The following is a 15,747-nucleotide window of genomic DNA, read 5'->3' as shown; positions in this document are numbered from 1 at the left end:
GATTCAGGCGTGAACAAATGGAGCGCCACGCTGGCGGCAGGAAGTTTTGATGACTACTCTCTAAAAACAGTGTGGCATATGTGTAAAACTCTTTAAGATAACAGTGTGTGTAATATATTAAATAAGACTTTATATTTATCATAAACACAGCCAGCTTACATAAGTTAGCTGTCAAACAACTAAAGGGTAACTATCGGACAGTTGAGGAAAGGTTGTGAACTACATTGGCCGACAGAGGGCAGTAATGCGCTATCTTATCGTGTGTAGCCATCCATTCATTAATAGAAACGAAGAAGACAGAAATGATGCTGCCTCTGACCACTGCTCCTCGATTACACTCACAACCTAAAATAACAATTTAACAATATCATGTTTAGCATTGGGTAAATAGTTAAGAAGCAGCACAGTATACCAGCTAAGGAGCACTCGTGTCCCCTAAAAAAGGTAAGTGTGGCTGTAGAGAAAGAAAGGAGAGTACGTGGGCAGTACATTGTGTTAGCCAACTCAGCTAGCTAACGTTTGGGGTGACGTCTGGTGTGATGACATAGCGGTGAAACATCCAAATATAACTTTAAATATCAGGAATAATTTACATTATTAGATATAATATAGCCTGAATCTAAGGTGAGCAGCAGAATTCCTGTTAGCGAAATTATTGAAATATAGTGTATATAAGTGTTGAGTGTTGTTTCATCAGTCCAAGCTAACCTAAAAGAAAAACACATAGAAGTCAGTCACTATATCTGATTAGTTAGTTAACAGTAGGCCTATTTAATATTGTTGTCTAGCTAAGATCATTCCCATAACATTGTATAAACAAGCCAATAACCAAGGTTGTTGTGTTAACCCTTTTGCATGCACTGACTGATCATCCTCTCTCTTGAATGCAGGGGGCATCAGAGCCATGGCGACTGCACAGTCTGCTGTAACGTTTGCAGTGTGCATCCTTATGATAACAGAGCTGATACTCGCCAAGAAGGACTACTATGATATACTGGGAGTGCCTAAAGATGCCACTGAACGACAGATAAAAAAGGCTTTCCACAGGCTTGCAATGAAATATCACCCAGACAAAAACAAGAGCCCGGACGCTGAAGTGAGATTCAGGGAAATTGCTGAAGGTACGGTTGATTTAAATTGTTTTGGTGTGTAAGAATTCATTGTTTCCTGACATACTGTAATATTATTCTATTTTATTATATACAGTCTGGAGTATGTGGCCATGGTTGAATGTACATGTTTGAGCTTTTAGTGTACCATAGCTAGGTCTTTGTCACTTCTCCAGCCTTGACTGAATCTTGTCTTTCCGTGTGCAGCATATGAAACCTTATCCGATGAAACCAGAAGAAGAGAATATGAGCAGTTTGGGGTCAACTCTGCATACTTCACCAAGGAGACGCAAGGAAGACATAGACAACCCTTCACCTTTAACTTTGATGACATTTTCAAGGACTTTGACATCTACAGCCAGAACAGGCATGCCCGTCACCGAAGACACTTTGATGAACACTCCAGGTCCCACAAGGAGACCCACAGCAGACATAAGAGACACTTTCAAGGAGGTTTTGGAGCAGGTGTCTTCGATGATATGTTTGATGAAGTAGAGAGAATGTTTACTTTTGATGGACACAACAAAAAGACTGAAAACCGATTTCATGGCGCATCAAAACAACACTGTAGAACAGTGACGCAGCGCAGAGGAAACATGGTAACTACATACACAGACTGTACGGCATCTTGAGATGCAATGCACAATGACCTCTGATTAAAAATTGCCTTAAGGGAATACAATACTGTTGTTTTGATTAGGTTACGGGAAGCCACTTGGTTCAAATGCTGTGAAATGACAAACAGTGACCACTCAGTTTACTTAGATTAGGTCTAAATTCAAATAAGCTATGTTTTGTTCAGGCTATTCCCTGTGTGTGCTCATGGACTTGTACATGATTGTGGTAGTTTTTCACTTACTGTTAAAGTAAGGGAGTATTTTGTCAGTATTTTTAAGCACCTTCTTTGATGTGGGAATTTTTTTGCGTTTACTGTTTTGGAAAAATAAAACAATCATACTGAATTTGGCACAGGAATACCTATGTGTTAGTTCATCTCTACTTCACTACTTCCACCTTGTTTTTGTCCAGTTTTTCGTTTCTATTGAATAGGTTTTGCCATTGTGAGTCTCAAAACACAACTGAAGGTAGAAAACAATAGCAGCCAGTGGATTTTTGCTTATGGTTGTCAAACGGGGTCATGGACAACAAAACTCTGTGACCCTCCACATGTTGGCTGGTTTTACTGGTGTTTTTACTACATTTTGTTGAAATATTCATGTACTCTACACTGCCAGTTACATTTTCTGAACTTTATCAATTTTTTTTTAGCAATGCACAAGAATTGTAAATATCTGTGAAGTAGAAAATGTAAGTAGGAAATGGTTAATGGATAAATGTGTGCTCAGATTTTAGAGGAAGTAGAAATAGCCTGTCAGTTAATACAGAAGTCTAATGTCCTTTTTGTGGTATTTCGTGTACCTCAGAGAGGTACATCTAGGACATCTAGATTGAGGCCAAAAAAAGTCACAACAATTTCTTAATTTGGAATCACATTAACTAATTATTTCTATAATTTACAATTACAATTGCTTGAAATTGAACCAAATATTCTTAAATATGTATTTAAAAACATCTGACTGGCATGTCAGGTAAACCCTTCAAGAATGTATATGTCAAGTTAAATTGCATAGGGTGTACTGTATGTACTATTTCTTAAAAGTGGGATTTGTAAAAAATACTGCAGTACTATCCTGCTGTATTTATTACATTTAAGTGCATACATGCATCAATGTTCTTAACATACCTGTTACCTCATACCTTTAAACTAGTTACAGTGATGTGCCCCTATAACACAGAGCGTGCAATATTTTAATATATTGATAGAGTTGTACATGTTCAATGGCACTTAATTTGTATGGGTTAAACCTGTTTCTAGAAATAAAAAGTAGAGACCAAACTGAGCTTCTTTCTGTTTGCTTATTTATATACCATATATATCTTGTTTGTGAATGGTGTGATTTTTTTACATTTTAGATTTAAGAACCAAAATCTGGTTAAATACTTTAACGCGATATCTTTATTTTTACTAATGTTTCACTAGTGGGTACTTTTTTCAACACTGCCCAAAATAATTAGACGGACCACATCTTATTACAATTTCTATGTTAGTGTTTTGTACTGTAAATTTTCCTATAAATGTCCAAACCTAAATAACAGGTGATACAGGTTTCATCATAGATGTGTGCATCACTTCTTGGGTATCACACAACAATATTTTGGTGCTCACCCTAGTTACTGTTGCGTAGAGGAAAAATAGTTACCTTTCTTCTCATTGGTACAACATGTCACCTCTGGGAAACGTAGTTCACGACACGTCAAACCCTGAGCACTGCGCAGATTGTTGGATTCTGTGCTGAACTCGAACTCCCATGATGCAACTCGAGACAACTGTGTGCGCAGTTGTTGGCAGATCCAAAGAGACGCCAATAGCTTTGCCGTGGGACATTGAATGACTTTGTACCCGTGTGTGGCAGGGTAAAGAAAGTTGCCGGGATCGGGATATCGTATCGGAGCTCATGGAGGCCCTCATACCTGTCATAAACAAACTGCAAGATGTGTTTAACACGGTGGGCGCGGACATTATTCAGCTGCCGCAGATAGTTGTTGTGGGAACTCAGGTGAGAAACGTCACTTCGCTACAAGGCTAGCAAGTTAGTTAGCATGCGCAAACTTATTGTTTTGGCATACTTCTGATATCTGACTCAGTTTCTTTCAGTTTCGAGTAGGTATGATAGACAAAACAATAGACAAGACGTTACATAAGCTTCGCTTTTTATGCATATCTAAGTTAACCAACTTAGCAAGTAGCTTTAGGTTAGCATTAGCTGCATGAAATCTCACTTGTCAGCTCAACCTCGCAATGTTTTGGCTGGCTTGAAATCAAATCAAATCTGTTTTCTTGAACTTGATTTGAATTAGATTCCTAACACGAACATATTCACACTACCAAGCACATGTCCTTATGGAAATACATTTTAAAGTACGCTGTGTCTTAAAATAACCTCCATTCTCACACACACACACAATAGGACCTACATTCAGGTGCCAGTTTGTTAGGTACACCTAGCTAACACTAGTGCTATCTAAAACAACTGAACAGCCTTCAAAAAAGGTCACAAAGTTATTGTTACAACTGTTTTACAGAGGTTTAATATATTATTAATCACATGTTGTCTACCTTAGTTTATATAAATAGGGTGAACAGGATGTATGACACGGTTCAGTTCAGCAGTATACCAAACTACAAATGGCCATAAAGTTTAATCAACACCTTTCTTCTCTAATACAGTTTTATTCTGTCTACCTAACTACCTTTTGTATTAGATGCTAATTGGTTTAAACTGGCAGGTTTGGTTGAATGCGTTTACTTTCACTGCTGTCAGCTTATAGGATGTGACCGTCTCAGACCTTTTGGCAGGCATCTGAGGGTGTTACAGGCAAGCCAGAGGACGTTTTTAAAAGCCTGGTTTGTATATTTGTCCTTGTCGGGGCTCCACAAATCGCAAAGGTCTTCAGTTAAGGAAAGCTGTAACAGAGACCTGATGCCAAGTATTAATAACAGGTTTTTCCTGTCAGTAGGGCTGCAACTAAAGTTTATTTTCATTTTCAATTATTTTGTTGATGAATCGATTAGTTCTTTGGTCTATAAATTGTCAGAAAATGAGTAAAGAAACCGGAAAATATTCATGTTTTAGAAGCTGGAAGCAGATGATTTTTTCTTCTAAAAAAATTGATCTAATCAATAAATCGATTATCAAAATTATTGGTGATTAATTTGATAGCTGACAGCTATTGATTAATCGTTTTAGCGCTATCTGTCAGGGCTATAAGTCGGCCGACCTTTATCAGTCGAAACAGCAATAGGTTTACTGCTACAGAGAAAGTAACAGATTATATTTTTAGCCCTTGTCTCCTACTGGGGAGAATCAGCACCCGTCCATTAAAGAGGAATCTACTCGCCAAGTGACGTATTTCACTTCACCTGATCTCATTAGCGATTACTCTACCACACGTCAATAAGCCAGCTACGCCTTCCTGGTGGCACCCACAGTGCTTGTGAGTACACAAGTTGAAGCAGCCACAAGGTTTGTGTTCAACCAGCGCATGATGTTCCAAATTAGACCCTGGCTTCTCTGGTCGAAATGCAGTTAAGGTTTCTGAGTTCCTGAAATGCTTCATTGGCCCTGGAAAAGTTCCTGCAGAGATAACCAGCTAATAGCTTTGCAGTGACATACAAAAGAGCAGTGTCTTACCTCAGAGCAGTTTGTTTTGTCTGTATCTGCATGATGGGAGGACTGACTTCTCTGATCAATGAGTCATTCATACTTCAGTCTCCTCACTTGTCACTAGGTTTATGATGCTGTTATTGTTGTTGTCTACAGAGCAGTGGGAAGAGTTCTGTTTTAGAGAGTCTGGTTGGCAGGGACATCCTGCCACGTGGCACTGGCATCGTCACACGCCGACCGCTCATCCTACAGCTAGTGCACATCGACCCAGAGGACCGCAGGAAAACCAATGAAGAGAATGGTAATGTCACTGTCATGTCTGTTACTTCTGTATGTCTGGAGTTATAACATATGAATCTTTTACTTTAAATTAAACTATTCGATCTTAAGTATTTTTAGATATTTACACAATATACTTTATATGCGTTATAGTCTGATCGTTACTGGATTTTTGAGGCAGATAGTGATTTTGATATTTTGGAGTTTACTGGTGCTCTCTGGTAGACAAACTATGTGAAGATAACATTGTTTATCAAATCATTTCTGTCCTGCAGTTTCACGTTATTTATCAGCCACATATACACTATTATGATATACCTGCAAAAAGCTAATATTGGCAAACCCTGGCCAATAGAGCCAAAACATCAAATGTCAACCCTTTTGTTATTAACCAAATACAAACCGGAATTTCACCATTAGGTGTTGCACGTGAATCAGTCGCTCCCCAGTTAACCCATTATGGTTACACCGTATGATCCCTGTTTTTAAATTCCTCACCTCAACCTTGTTGTCTTATTGCCACTATTACCTGTGTATGTATGTTTGAGTGTGTGTGTACTTTTAAATGTTATACTTCCTTTTTTTTCTCTCTCTCTGCTGGTTTTACTGACTTGTAAAGTGTACAGAGACTGTCTGGGTGATGTGCACTTTACATGAACTGAAGTTGAAGTTAAAGCTGAAACATACTAAGAGCCCATGAATAAGAATGTGTTTTTTCATACTTGCCATGACGTCTCATAATAACTAATGCCTAACCAGTTGGTTCATATAAAATTAAACCAGTTTAAGCTCGTACACCGGACTGGACCGGCAAAACGGAAAAGCCCTTCTGGCCAATTAATCGGTCTAGCTCTAATATCGATTTGCAGCCGTAAGCTTGGTGTTTTTTCTGAAACCGTGTCAGGAAATGTAGAATGAAGCAGACCAGTTACTTCCACAGTGAAGTTTGACAAGTTAATGTATGGGATGTCGTAATCAGCATGAGTCAGACAGGGTTGCTGGAGAGAGTCGTTTAAGTTCAGCAATCTGACTCCGGGGTTATGTTTCACCTTCACTGGCCAACAGCTTAAGAGTTTAAAAGACTTAAATCTAATGTTGATTTTTAATAGACACTTTCTATAGTTATGATACTGATAATAATTCTTTATTCAGCTATGGAATGTTTTATATTACAAAAGGAATAGAAGTTTGACAAAGAACAAGCACTGATACCACGCACTTCTCAGTGAAAAGAACAGGGGGGTAACATGTGCCAAGATCCTGTGTCTATTAAGTGCTGGCCTCTGCTGATGGCCTCAGAATGACTCTGCATTGCTGCAGAGTGTCGTGCAGGAGCTGCAGATAGCCAGGCTAACGCTTTTGTCTCCTGTCATCTCTCCTTAACCACAGTATCCAAGAAAAATGGACGCCTTCACAGAGGTCTCCCTTTCCTTGTTCTTTTACGTCATTGTGTTTATACATTACATAATCTCCCCCGTTTCTTTTGCCCACTCTTCCCCATCCTGCCTTGTATTTGTTTAGCTTTTCCAAAGCTGCCAAACCACGTGGCTTCTCTTCATGTGGCTCAAGCCCTCCCCTCCATTTAGGCTGGTCTCTGTCAGTTGGAGTTAGACAAAGAAAATTAGCAGATTCCTGTCGAAAAACAGTCATTTTGTGATTAGTTTTACAATTTAAAGTTATTAGTTCACTGATTACAGCTTCCTCAAAGCTAACCTGTAATTTCATCAAACACCAGCTTCCTCTAAGATGACTAACAGACTCCACCCTTGTAATTTTATTTCCTTGTTGTCACATTATTAATAATGCTGCTGAAATATTTACTCAGTTTTTTTCAAGAAATCTCTGCTGCCCTGCTTTTTTTGCTTAAGGCTTGTTTTTGTTTTCATGGCTGTTGTGTGAAAACAATAGTTGTTCCACTGAGGGTCTTTTTTTCTTTCAAGCTTCAGCTGTGGATCTTTGCGCTGAGGAGTTTTTCCATCCCACCTTTGACAACAGAGAAATCCTCCCATGAGACATAGTGATAGTAATAATAGTAAAACAGATCTTAAGGCTGCATCTGTCACATCAGTAACTGAAACATCTGTCCTTGACTTTGTATCTCTGCAGGCATCGATGGAGAGGAATGGGGCAAATTCCTTCACACCAAAAACAAGGTAGAATTGACACCCCCTTGTTTTCACAGTCTTGTTTGCCAGAAATCAATATTACTGTGCTGTACTGATCATTAAGCCTTGTTGTGTATCCTGTATTGATTACACTGATATCTATGGATTAGCTGCTGGTTTGGATGTTTACAACAGCAACACTTGTCTGTAATGAGATCATGCACATACCGTCTCAGCATGCTGAAGGGTAAAAGTCATCTAAGGTTGAAATTTGTCTTTGGAGCTCCACATAGTTTCTCATGTTTCAACAATGTGTACCTTTGGATGTGCTGATATCTATCTAAACAGGAAGTCTCAGAAAGTGTTTCTTTGAAAAGGATCCCTGTTTTTTTATCACTGTATGTTGTTATGTGCTTGCTTGTTTCTGTTTGTTGCTAACAAATTGGGGTCATTACCTTTCATTGTTAAATTGTTGTTTCAGATCTACACAGACTTTGAGGAGATCAGGCAAGAAATCGAAGCTGAAACTGAAAGAATGTCTGGCAACAACAAGGTATGCTGATTACGGTTATTAAGAGGGATCGTCAGCAGTTGCCAAACAAGAAATGATATTGGCGGAGAAACTAGATGATCTTTAAATGTCTGAGTCACTTTGAAGCAACTGAGGATTTGTTTTTTTTTCTCTAGGGTATCAGTGATGAACCCATTCACCTGAAAATCTTTTCACCGCACGTTGTTAACCTCACACTAGTGGACCTTCCCGGCATTACAAAGGTGGGAAACTGTTTTATTCCCCATCTCCAAACCTGTGTGATCTATGAACTCAAAATGATCCTGCACATGAATTTCATGGTTTGACGTCAGTGTGTGTAAAAACAGGTACCAGTGGGAGACCAGCCCAAAGACATCGAGATCCAGATCAGAGAGTTGATCTTCAAGTACATCGCCAACCCCAACTCCATCATCCTTGCTGTGACTGCAGCCAATACAGACATGGCGACCTCAGAGGCTCTGAAAGTGGCCCGCGAGGTAGACATTGATGGTAAATGACCTTGTTTACATTTAATGAGTCATCACCATGTGGCCTTGTCTTATCTTCATCATGCACTCTTTGCATTTCCTGCTTCAGTGGTGGTTTTTGTAGCCAGATGTTTGTTTCTTTTTCTTCAGGCAGGAGGACGCTAGCAGTGGTGACCAAGCTGGATCTGATGGATGCCGGTACAGATGCAATGGATGTACTGATGGGAAGGGTCATTCCTGTCAAACTGGGCATTATTGGAGTAGTTAACAGGTAACACTGCACTTAAAGAAATAAGGAAAGAAGGGAGGAATAAGGGAAGAAACAAAGGAACGCACAAACTTTATTGTCCATGTTGTGGAAAATTGTTTTTGGCTTTTCCACAAAACAATACATGGCAATTGATTTTAGTCTTTAGTCTTTGCATTCAGTATCCAAATTTGGATTTGGCAAAAAGGCTCACTGAGCAGATATTCATGGCCCTACTTATCTATTACATCTCCCTGACAGTTACAGATCAAAGTGCAAGTGCACAGGGTATGAAGCATCACTTATAATCTGGGAAACCTCACTCTTTATGTTTAATTTATACTTCCTCTCATTTGGTTGCATCTGGGACCATTTTACTAGCTATATTTACTATCCTCTGCAATTTCAGTTTATTTACAACATTAAGATTTTCATATCTCAGACCCATGTTGAAAAATGGATTACTTTCCACCAGATTCTTATGCACATTACCTCTAATATTGCCTTTATCTTAGATTTTGTGTTAAAATAGCTAAATTGTAGTCACATGGATGAGTGATGGTCATAAAAGAAACCCTAAAAGCCATGTCGAAGACCAACTAAAACAATCATTTATTTTTTGTTTGTGCATTTTCTTAGGAGTCAGTTGGATATCAATCAAAAGAAGTTGGTGGCAGATGCGATCCGTGATGAATACGCCTTCCTACAAAAGAAGTACCCCTCCCTTGCAAACAGAAATGGAACCAAATATCTGGCAAGAACATTGAACAGGTATGGAGCAGTAATTTGTGCAATACTTTGATTTTTGAATATTAATTTTGTCATAGTTTTTTAATTTAAGAAATTATTAGTTTGAGTCGCTTATTGATCGTGTACATTTGAGGTTTACTCCCACAAGTCTCCCTTTTTGCTTTCCAATCAAAGTGTGAACTGTTTTCTGAAATCTTGTCATAGGTTACTCATGCACCACATCAGAGACTGTCTTCCTGAGCTGAAGACGAGGATCAACGTGCTGGCAGCGCAGTACCAGTCTTTACTCAACAGTTACGGTGAACCTGTCGATGACAAGAGCGCCACGTTGCTGCAGCTCATCACCAAGTTTGCTGCAGAGTACTGTCGCACCATAGAGGGCACGGCCAAGTACATTGAGACAGCTGAACTGTGAGTTACACAACTCTCTAAACTGCATGTACCTTCATACACCACTAAGAGGTGCTAGCAACTTATGTTCAACCAGATTCTACCTGTATGTTTAATGTAGTTTACTTTATTCTTCTTTCCAGGTGTGGTGGAGCCAGAATCTGTTATATTTTTCATGAAACGTTTGGTCGCACGTTGGAGTCAGTTGATCCTCTGGGCGGTCTGACAACCATCGATGTGCTCACAGCAATTAGAAATGCAACGGTGGGTCCCTGCAGCCTTTTCAGTTTGTAAGCTCAGTTTTAAATGACAACTTTTTGAAGGTTTAAGGTTTATTTGTTTTCCACAGGGCCCGAGGCCTGCATTATTTGTGCCTGAGGTTTCCTTTGAGTTGCTGGTGAAGCGGCAGGTCAAACGTCTGGAGGAGCCCAGTCTGCGCTGCGTGGAGCTGGTTCATGAGGAGATGCAGAGGATTATCCAGCACTGCAGCAACTACAGCACACAGGTGAGGAAAAGGAAAGGACAGAGGTACATGATGCAGTAAATAAACAAAACTGCAGTGGACAATCCTAATAATGATTATTCTGTTTCTCTGTAGGAATTGCTGAGGTTTCCAAAGCTCCATGATGCCATAGTAGAAGTGGTCACCTCGTTACTCAGAAAAAGGCTCCCCGTCACCAATGAAATGGTCAGGACCTGCTCATACTAGATACCACCAAGCACTTTAATGGGAAGTTTATTCACACTCTAGTCTGATTAATCAATTTTTTGAATTCCTGTTCAGGTTCACAACCTGGTTGCCATTGAGCTGGCCTACATCAACACCAAACACCCCGACTTTGCTGATGCCTGCGGCCTCATGAACAATAACATAGAAGTGAGTGATTCATTAAATGCAGTGTAAAGTGTTTTTTAACAAGAATCTCTGGCTTGTAATTGCATGATTAATGACACTAATGAAACAATCTAATTTGAAACATGGACAAGAGTTTGTTCATTTCCTCTTCCTGGATTTGACAGAGGTGCAAACTTATCTTTTACAGGAGCAGAGACGCAACAGAATGAGAGACCTCCCCGCTGCTGTCCCCAGAGACAAGGTACAGTCACATCCATAAGATTCACTACTCCTCTTTTTTTCTGTGACTTACACTAAATAATGACCTAACTTAAAAATCCTTCTATATCAAATCTAACACAATCATGTAAAGCTCATGGACACTTCCTGTCAGTTTTCTGTCCACTCTTTTCTTCCCGATGTTGTCTCTCTCTAGTCCCTTAAAAGCCCAGGTGGGCAGTCTCTCCCCCCCACTGAGCCTCCTGAGGGCGAGCTCACCAAGGTGTGTCTCGTTCAGTCACTGCCTGCCCACATCTGACTTCTGCCCATCCACAAACCCTTACTGTATTACTCTAAAACCACTGTTGAAGCAGGTGGTTGTGCCTTCAGTCTCCCACAAATGCAGTGGGTTGAAGGGGCAGTTTTTTCCCCTCATAACTGATCAGACTATTGACTTCTACTCTCTATTGTACATGTAACCCTTTATCCTGCATGCTGGTTAGTCTGACAGAAGAAAAACGAAAAACCCAAACTGATTTGGCTTGTACACTTTTATTTAAAAACCAAAGAAAAACTGAACTAGCTCTGGTAGGGTTTGGTAATATGGACACAATCTGGGATCATAGTTCATTTAACTTCATAACAACTTTTATGTTGGGATGAAACTTTTAGCGCAATCTCTACCAGTTGAGAAATGTCATGATCATGTGCCCCAACCCTAAACCACGGTCGTATAACTTCTGCATACTACTTGTCAGTATTTTCCAACAGACTTCTTGCTCGTTCTGGATGAACTTCTTTGTAATGAAGTCAAAGAAGGCCTGTGGCATGTTATTTGAATGCATTTTGTAAACTAACTCTTTTATTTTTTTTTAGAGCCCGACCGATATATTGGTTGGTCAGTATTATCATTTGATATTGGCCTTTTTATAGATATATTGTATTTGCCTGTATTTGTGCAATATGCACCAATGTGATAACTTTATATTTAGGGATTATATAATATGCTTTGGATAATTTATAATTATTAAATTCCCAGTGAAGATAACTGTTTCAGTGAACTGATGTCATTTTATGCAGTAAAGTTTATTGTTAAACTGATTTAAATAAATTTGAACTGCATAATATCCTGCCTCAGTTACATATCTTTGTCACAAGTGTTAGATAACAACACTTGCGGGATCATTACAAAAGGTGTGTGTATATCGGCTGATATATCAATTTGGGAATTTTTTACTTCGTAATATCGGCATCAGCATCAGCCACAAAATAAAGAATCGGTCGGGCTCTAATATTTTTTTCAATCTAATGTGTAAAATGTTTTTGTGTGTGTTTTATTAACCTTGTTGATTTAACCTCTGTTCCTGACGTTGTGTGCACATGACACATTTCTAGTAGAGATGATACTGAAGCTCCGAAGTTTGTTTCTCTCTGTGAAGTACACTGTTTAAATAGATTGTGCTGGAGCATGAATGATGATGTCCGAAGTTTCAAACGTCAGCCCAGCTTTGCAAAGCGCTTCATTTAGCGAGACGGTTTTGAAAGATTTACAGCTAAACTATGTGGTTGGTACATTACTGGAATACGACAGTGTACATTAGAAGACGTAATCATGAATATGAGACCAGTGGTGCTCGGATTAAGCTACACCAAAAGGTAACATATTGCACAATAATGTCTATATTTAATGCAGCACTTCTGAACAACAGTATACAGATTTATTAACATGCAGGCTTGTATTTTTCTTGTATTTAGATTTGCGTTTCTGAGTTTGAAGGCTTCATCTGCCTGTCCTTAATGTCTGTAGGGATACTGTAGAAATTAGGGATACTGTACACAACCTAACTCCCTGTCCTTACTATAGGCAGCAGCCGGTGGCTCTCAGAGCAGCTCCGTCGGTGAGCAGGTAGACGGCGGGACAGGGAACTGGAGGGGCATGTTGAAGAGGGGAGAGGACAGTGCTGGAGACAGAGCTGTGCCCCAATCCCCCTTCCCTTCGAGCCCACAGAGGGGTCATGCTGTCAACCTGCTAGATGTGGTGGGTACTCTGCAGTTATTAGATACGTTAATCTTCACTGGCCCATTTTGGTAGTCAGGTGTTACACATAGCATGTTGCAAAATAATGTTAAGACTTTCTGTATATTAGTTTAAAGAGAACAGAGTCAGAACAGTTAAAAAAAACTTTCACTGCAATATTAGGCGATATCATATGGAGAAAACATGATAGTCTTTAGGTAAAGTTGCTGGGGCAACCATTGTTTGAGTTCTGATTTTCCAGGTTGTATTGTAGAGAATTGATTTGTTAATTAACAAAAACATTTGTTACCTTTTCATTGCCAGCCTGTTCCAGTGTCCAGGAAGTTGTCTGCGCGGGAGCAGAGGGACTGTGAGGTCATCGAAAGACTCATCAAGTCGTACTTTCTTATCGTTCGGAAAAACATCCAGGACAGGTACACAATTTCCACCTCATTGTGTCGTTTTTGAGATTTTGACAGGATCCTTTCTTTGTGCTTATTGTCTTCTTTTCTCCTCTTTCCTCCGTTTTCCCCCTCTGTTGTCGTTTGGCCTCAGCGTACCAAAGGCAGTGATGCACTTCCTAGTAAACCACGTGAAGGACTGCCTGCAGAGCGAGCTGGTGGGTCAGTTATACAAGACAGCCCTGCTGAACGACCTGCTGACAGAGTCCGAGGACATGGCTCAGAGACGCAACGAGGCTGCTGACATGCTCAAGGTAACAGATCCATCAATTGTCACTGTGGATTGTAAAAACAAGATCCAGTGTCAATCACACACTGTTCAATAAAGCATTCACTTTACTTGATTTAATAAAGACTGAACATTTTGATCATGGACTTCAATCTTGAAGAAATTTACTTAAAAAAAGTAAATGTCTGTTTTATTCAAGTATACAGAAGACTTGAATCAAGGAAAATGCCATGAACACTTCTGAATTTCCACTATTTAAGTTCAGGAACGAGAAAAAGTTTAGACGAGGGATGCAACGATTATAAACTTTGATTGTATGATTGTAGTATAAGGAAAAATCAGGGTTTAATAATATCAAAAAAACACTGGCTGTATAAAATCAAGTGAGCATTTTTAATTAGGGGTGTTAAGTGTATTTCAGCCCCAGAAATTGTATTTCATCCTATAGTAATCAAATGATACAGTACAAAATGGTAAATAAAAAAAGTAAATCTGAGGTGTTGGACCTTTTTAGAAAGAACATTTTTTCTGCAGGTTTTGCAGATTGGATATTTGTGTTCTTGAACATCCCCCTGGTCATTCTACGTGTATCCCGTGCCAACAACTAGACATTTTTTCTTTTCTTTTCTCGGTGGAAACAAAGCTTCAGTGTTTGGTCCCTTGGCCATTGTTTAGCTAATGTAGCCCCCCTCAAACATAAATGAGGGAAGTTGTTGTGACAGCATGTGTAAATTTGCTTACCTGAACTTGTTGCTGCACAGCATTTTAAACTGGTGCATCGGTTTGTTTTTGTTCTGCCTGCAGTCTGCTGCTTGTGCGAGCAATTATCTATATTTGTTTAATTTATTTGTTTAATTTTCCTGACGGCCATGCCATCGGATGCCATTGTTAATAGAAAAATAATGTACCATTATGTCCCTTTTCTGAGACTGAGAGCAGAATCACTTGGTGTAGCTGAGGCTTCACAGTTACTAAACTGTGACATCAAAGAGAGCTTCGTCTCCATAACAACAAGATGCTTCAAATATTAGACACTCAGTGAATAAGTACTATTTGATGTTGAAAGAATATAACCCAAAATGTACCCAAAAAGAGTGTGCTTTGAGTATAATTGAAACTGAGTTGTTGAATTTACATGTTTTTCTCACTTTCTCTGATCCAGGCGTTGCAGAAAGCCAGCCAGGTGATAGCAGAGATCAGAGAAACCCACATGTGGTGAGGGCGGCCTCTCTTAAGCTGGGTCTCTTCATCCCACATGGACCCTCATCCTGTTTGGACCACCAAACTCCTGCTGACTCTCCCGGCATCTAAGACTGCAGAGACGAACAACCTGAAAATGCACTGGTGTGGATATGTGTATATCGAAACATAGTTTTAATGTAAAGTAAGGACTTTCATTTAACGAGGGGCAGCACATATCAGAACCCTGACCATCAGCATCACACATGCTCCTGCCCTAGATTATTATATTTTTCTTATGTGATTAAAACGACCTATAGATAATGTTTCACCACTATGTGGAGCCTTGCTGAAGAATGTCTGTTCTGAATGTAGATTTGAATTAAAGCTAGACATAACAAACCCACGTCTGACATGTAGATGTTCTCTTTATCATGTCAGTTCTTTTAGTAGATGTTGACATGAAGTGTCTCCTGCTGATTGACCCAAAGAAATGCACTTAGATATTCTGGTAACACTTTGAATTAGGGTAAACATATTAACCATTAACTAGTTGCTTATTGTGTACCCCAACATAAAGTTTTACTGATATTTTTATTGGGTGAAAAAATACTCCACCATTTTTACACACAATTCAGTTTCCTGTTAATAAAAGCATTACTTTTATGTAGACGTGGACTC

General features: G+C 39.4%; 2 protein-coding genes across 2 annotated transcripts; both read left to right on the top strand.

The window, feature by feature from the left end:
• The first annotated feature begins 323 nt into the window (after positions 1 to 323).
• dnajb9a (DnaJ heat shock protein family (Hsp40) member B9a) lies at positions 324 to 3,006 on the top strand. The gene is made up of 3 exons (XM_073472177.1): positions 324 to 444; positions 891 to 1,121; positions 1,317 to 3,006. The coding sequence occupies exons 2-3, from the start codon at positions 905 to 907 to the stop codon at positions 1,739 to 1,741; spliced, it is 642 nt and encodes a 213-aa protein (XP_073328278.1). The 5' UTR covers positions 324 to 444; positions 891 to 904; the 3' UTR covers positions 1,742 to 3,006.
• A 530-nt stretch (positions 3,007 to 3,536) lies between these two features.
• Positions 3,537 to 15,468, top strand: dnm1l (dynamin 1-like). Its single transcript, XM_073472255.1, has 18 exons — positions 3,537 to 3,727; positions 5,492 to 5,636; positions 7,721 to 7,767; positions 8,201 to 8,272; positions 8,407 to 8,493; positions 8,599 to 8,761; positions 8,890 to 9,010; positions 9,626 to 9,757; positions 9,941 to 10,147; positions 10,270 to 10,390; positions 10,476 to 10,631; positions 10,725 to 10,814; positions 10,911 to 11,003; positions 11,170 to 11,223; positions 13,045 to 13,218; positions 13,522 to 13,631; positions 13,753 to 13,912; positions 15,050 to 15,468. Exons 1-18 carry the CDS (start codon positions 3,626 to 3,628, stop codon positions 15,104 to 15,106), a joined length of 2,091 nt encoding a protein of 696 aa, XP_073328356.1. The 5' UTR covers positions 3,537 to 3,625; the 3' UTR covers positions 15,107 to 15,468.
• The last annotated feature ends 279 nt before the right edge of the window (positions 15,469 to 15,747 follow it).

The sequence above is a fragment of the Pagrus major genome, chromosome 8 (genome assembly GCF_040436345.1).
Source record: "Pagrus major chromosome 8, Pma_NU_1.0".
NCBI lineage: Eukaryota > Metazoa > Chordata > Actinopteri > Spariformes > Sparidae > Pagrus > Pagrus major.
The sequence above is the reverse complement of the archived record's forward strand: the minus strand, read 5'-3'. Positions and strand labels throughout refer to the sequence as shown.

What these genes read in the sequence shown, in the direction of transcription:
- dnajb9a (XM_073472177.1), top strand. Translation starts at nt 905, where the DNA reads ATGGCGACTGCACAGTCTGCTGTAACGTTTGCAGTGTGCATCCTTATG. An exon ending in ATTCAGGGAAATTGCTGAAG is followed by an intron (nt 1,122 to 1,316) that starts GTACGGTTGATT and finishes TTCCGTGTGCAG; the next exon opens with CATATGAAACCTTATCCGAT.
- dnm1l (XM_073472255.1), top strand. Translation starts at nt 3,626, where the DNA reads ATGGAGGCCCTCATACCTGTCATAAACAAACTGCAAGATGTGTTTAAC. An exon ending in GAAAACCAATGAAGAGAATG is followed by an intron (nt 5,637 to 7,720) that starts GTAATGTCACTG and finishes GTATCTCTGCAG; the next exon opens with GCATCGATGGAGAGGAATGG. An exon ending in CTGGCAAGAACATTGAACAG is followed by an intron (nt 9,758 to 9,940) that starts GTATGGAGCAGT and finishes ATCTTGTCATAG; the next exon opens with GTTACTCATGCACCACATCA.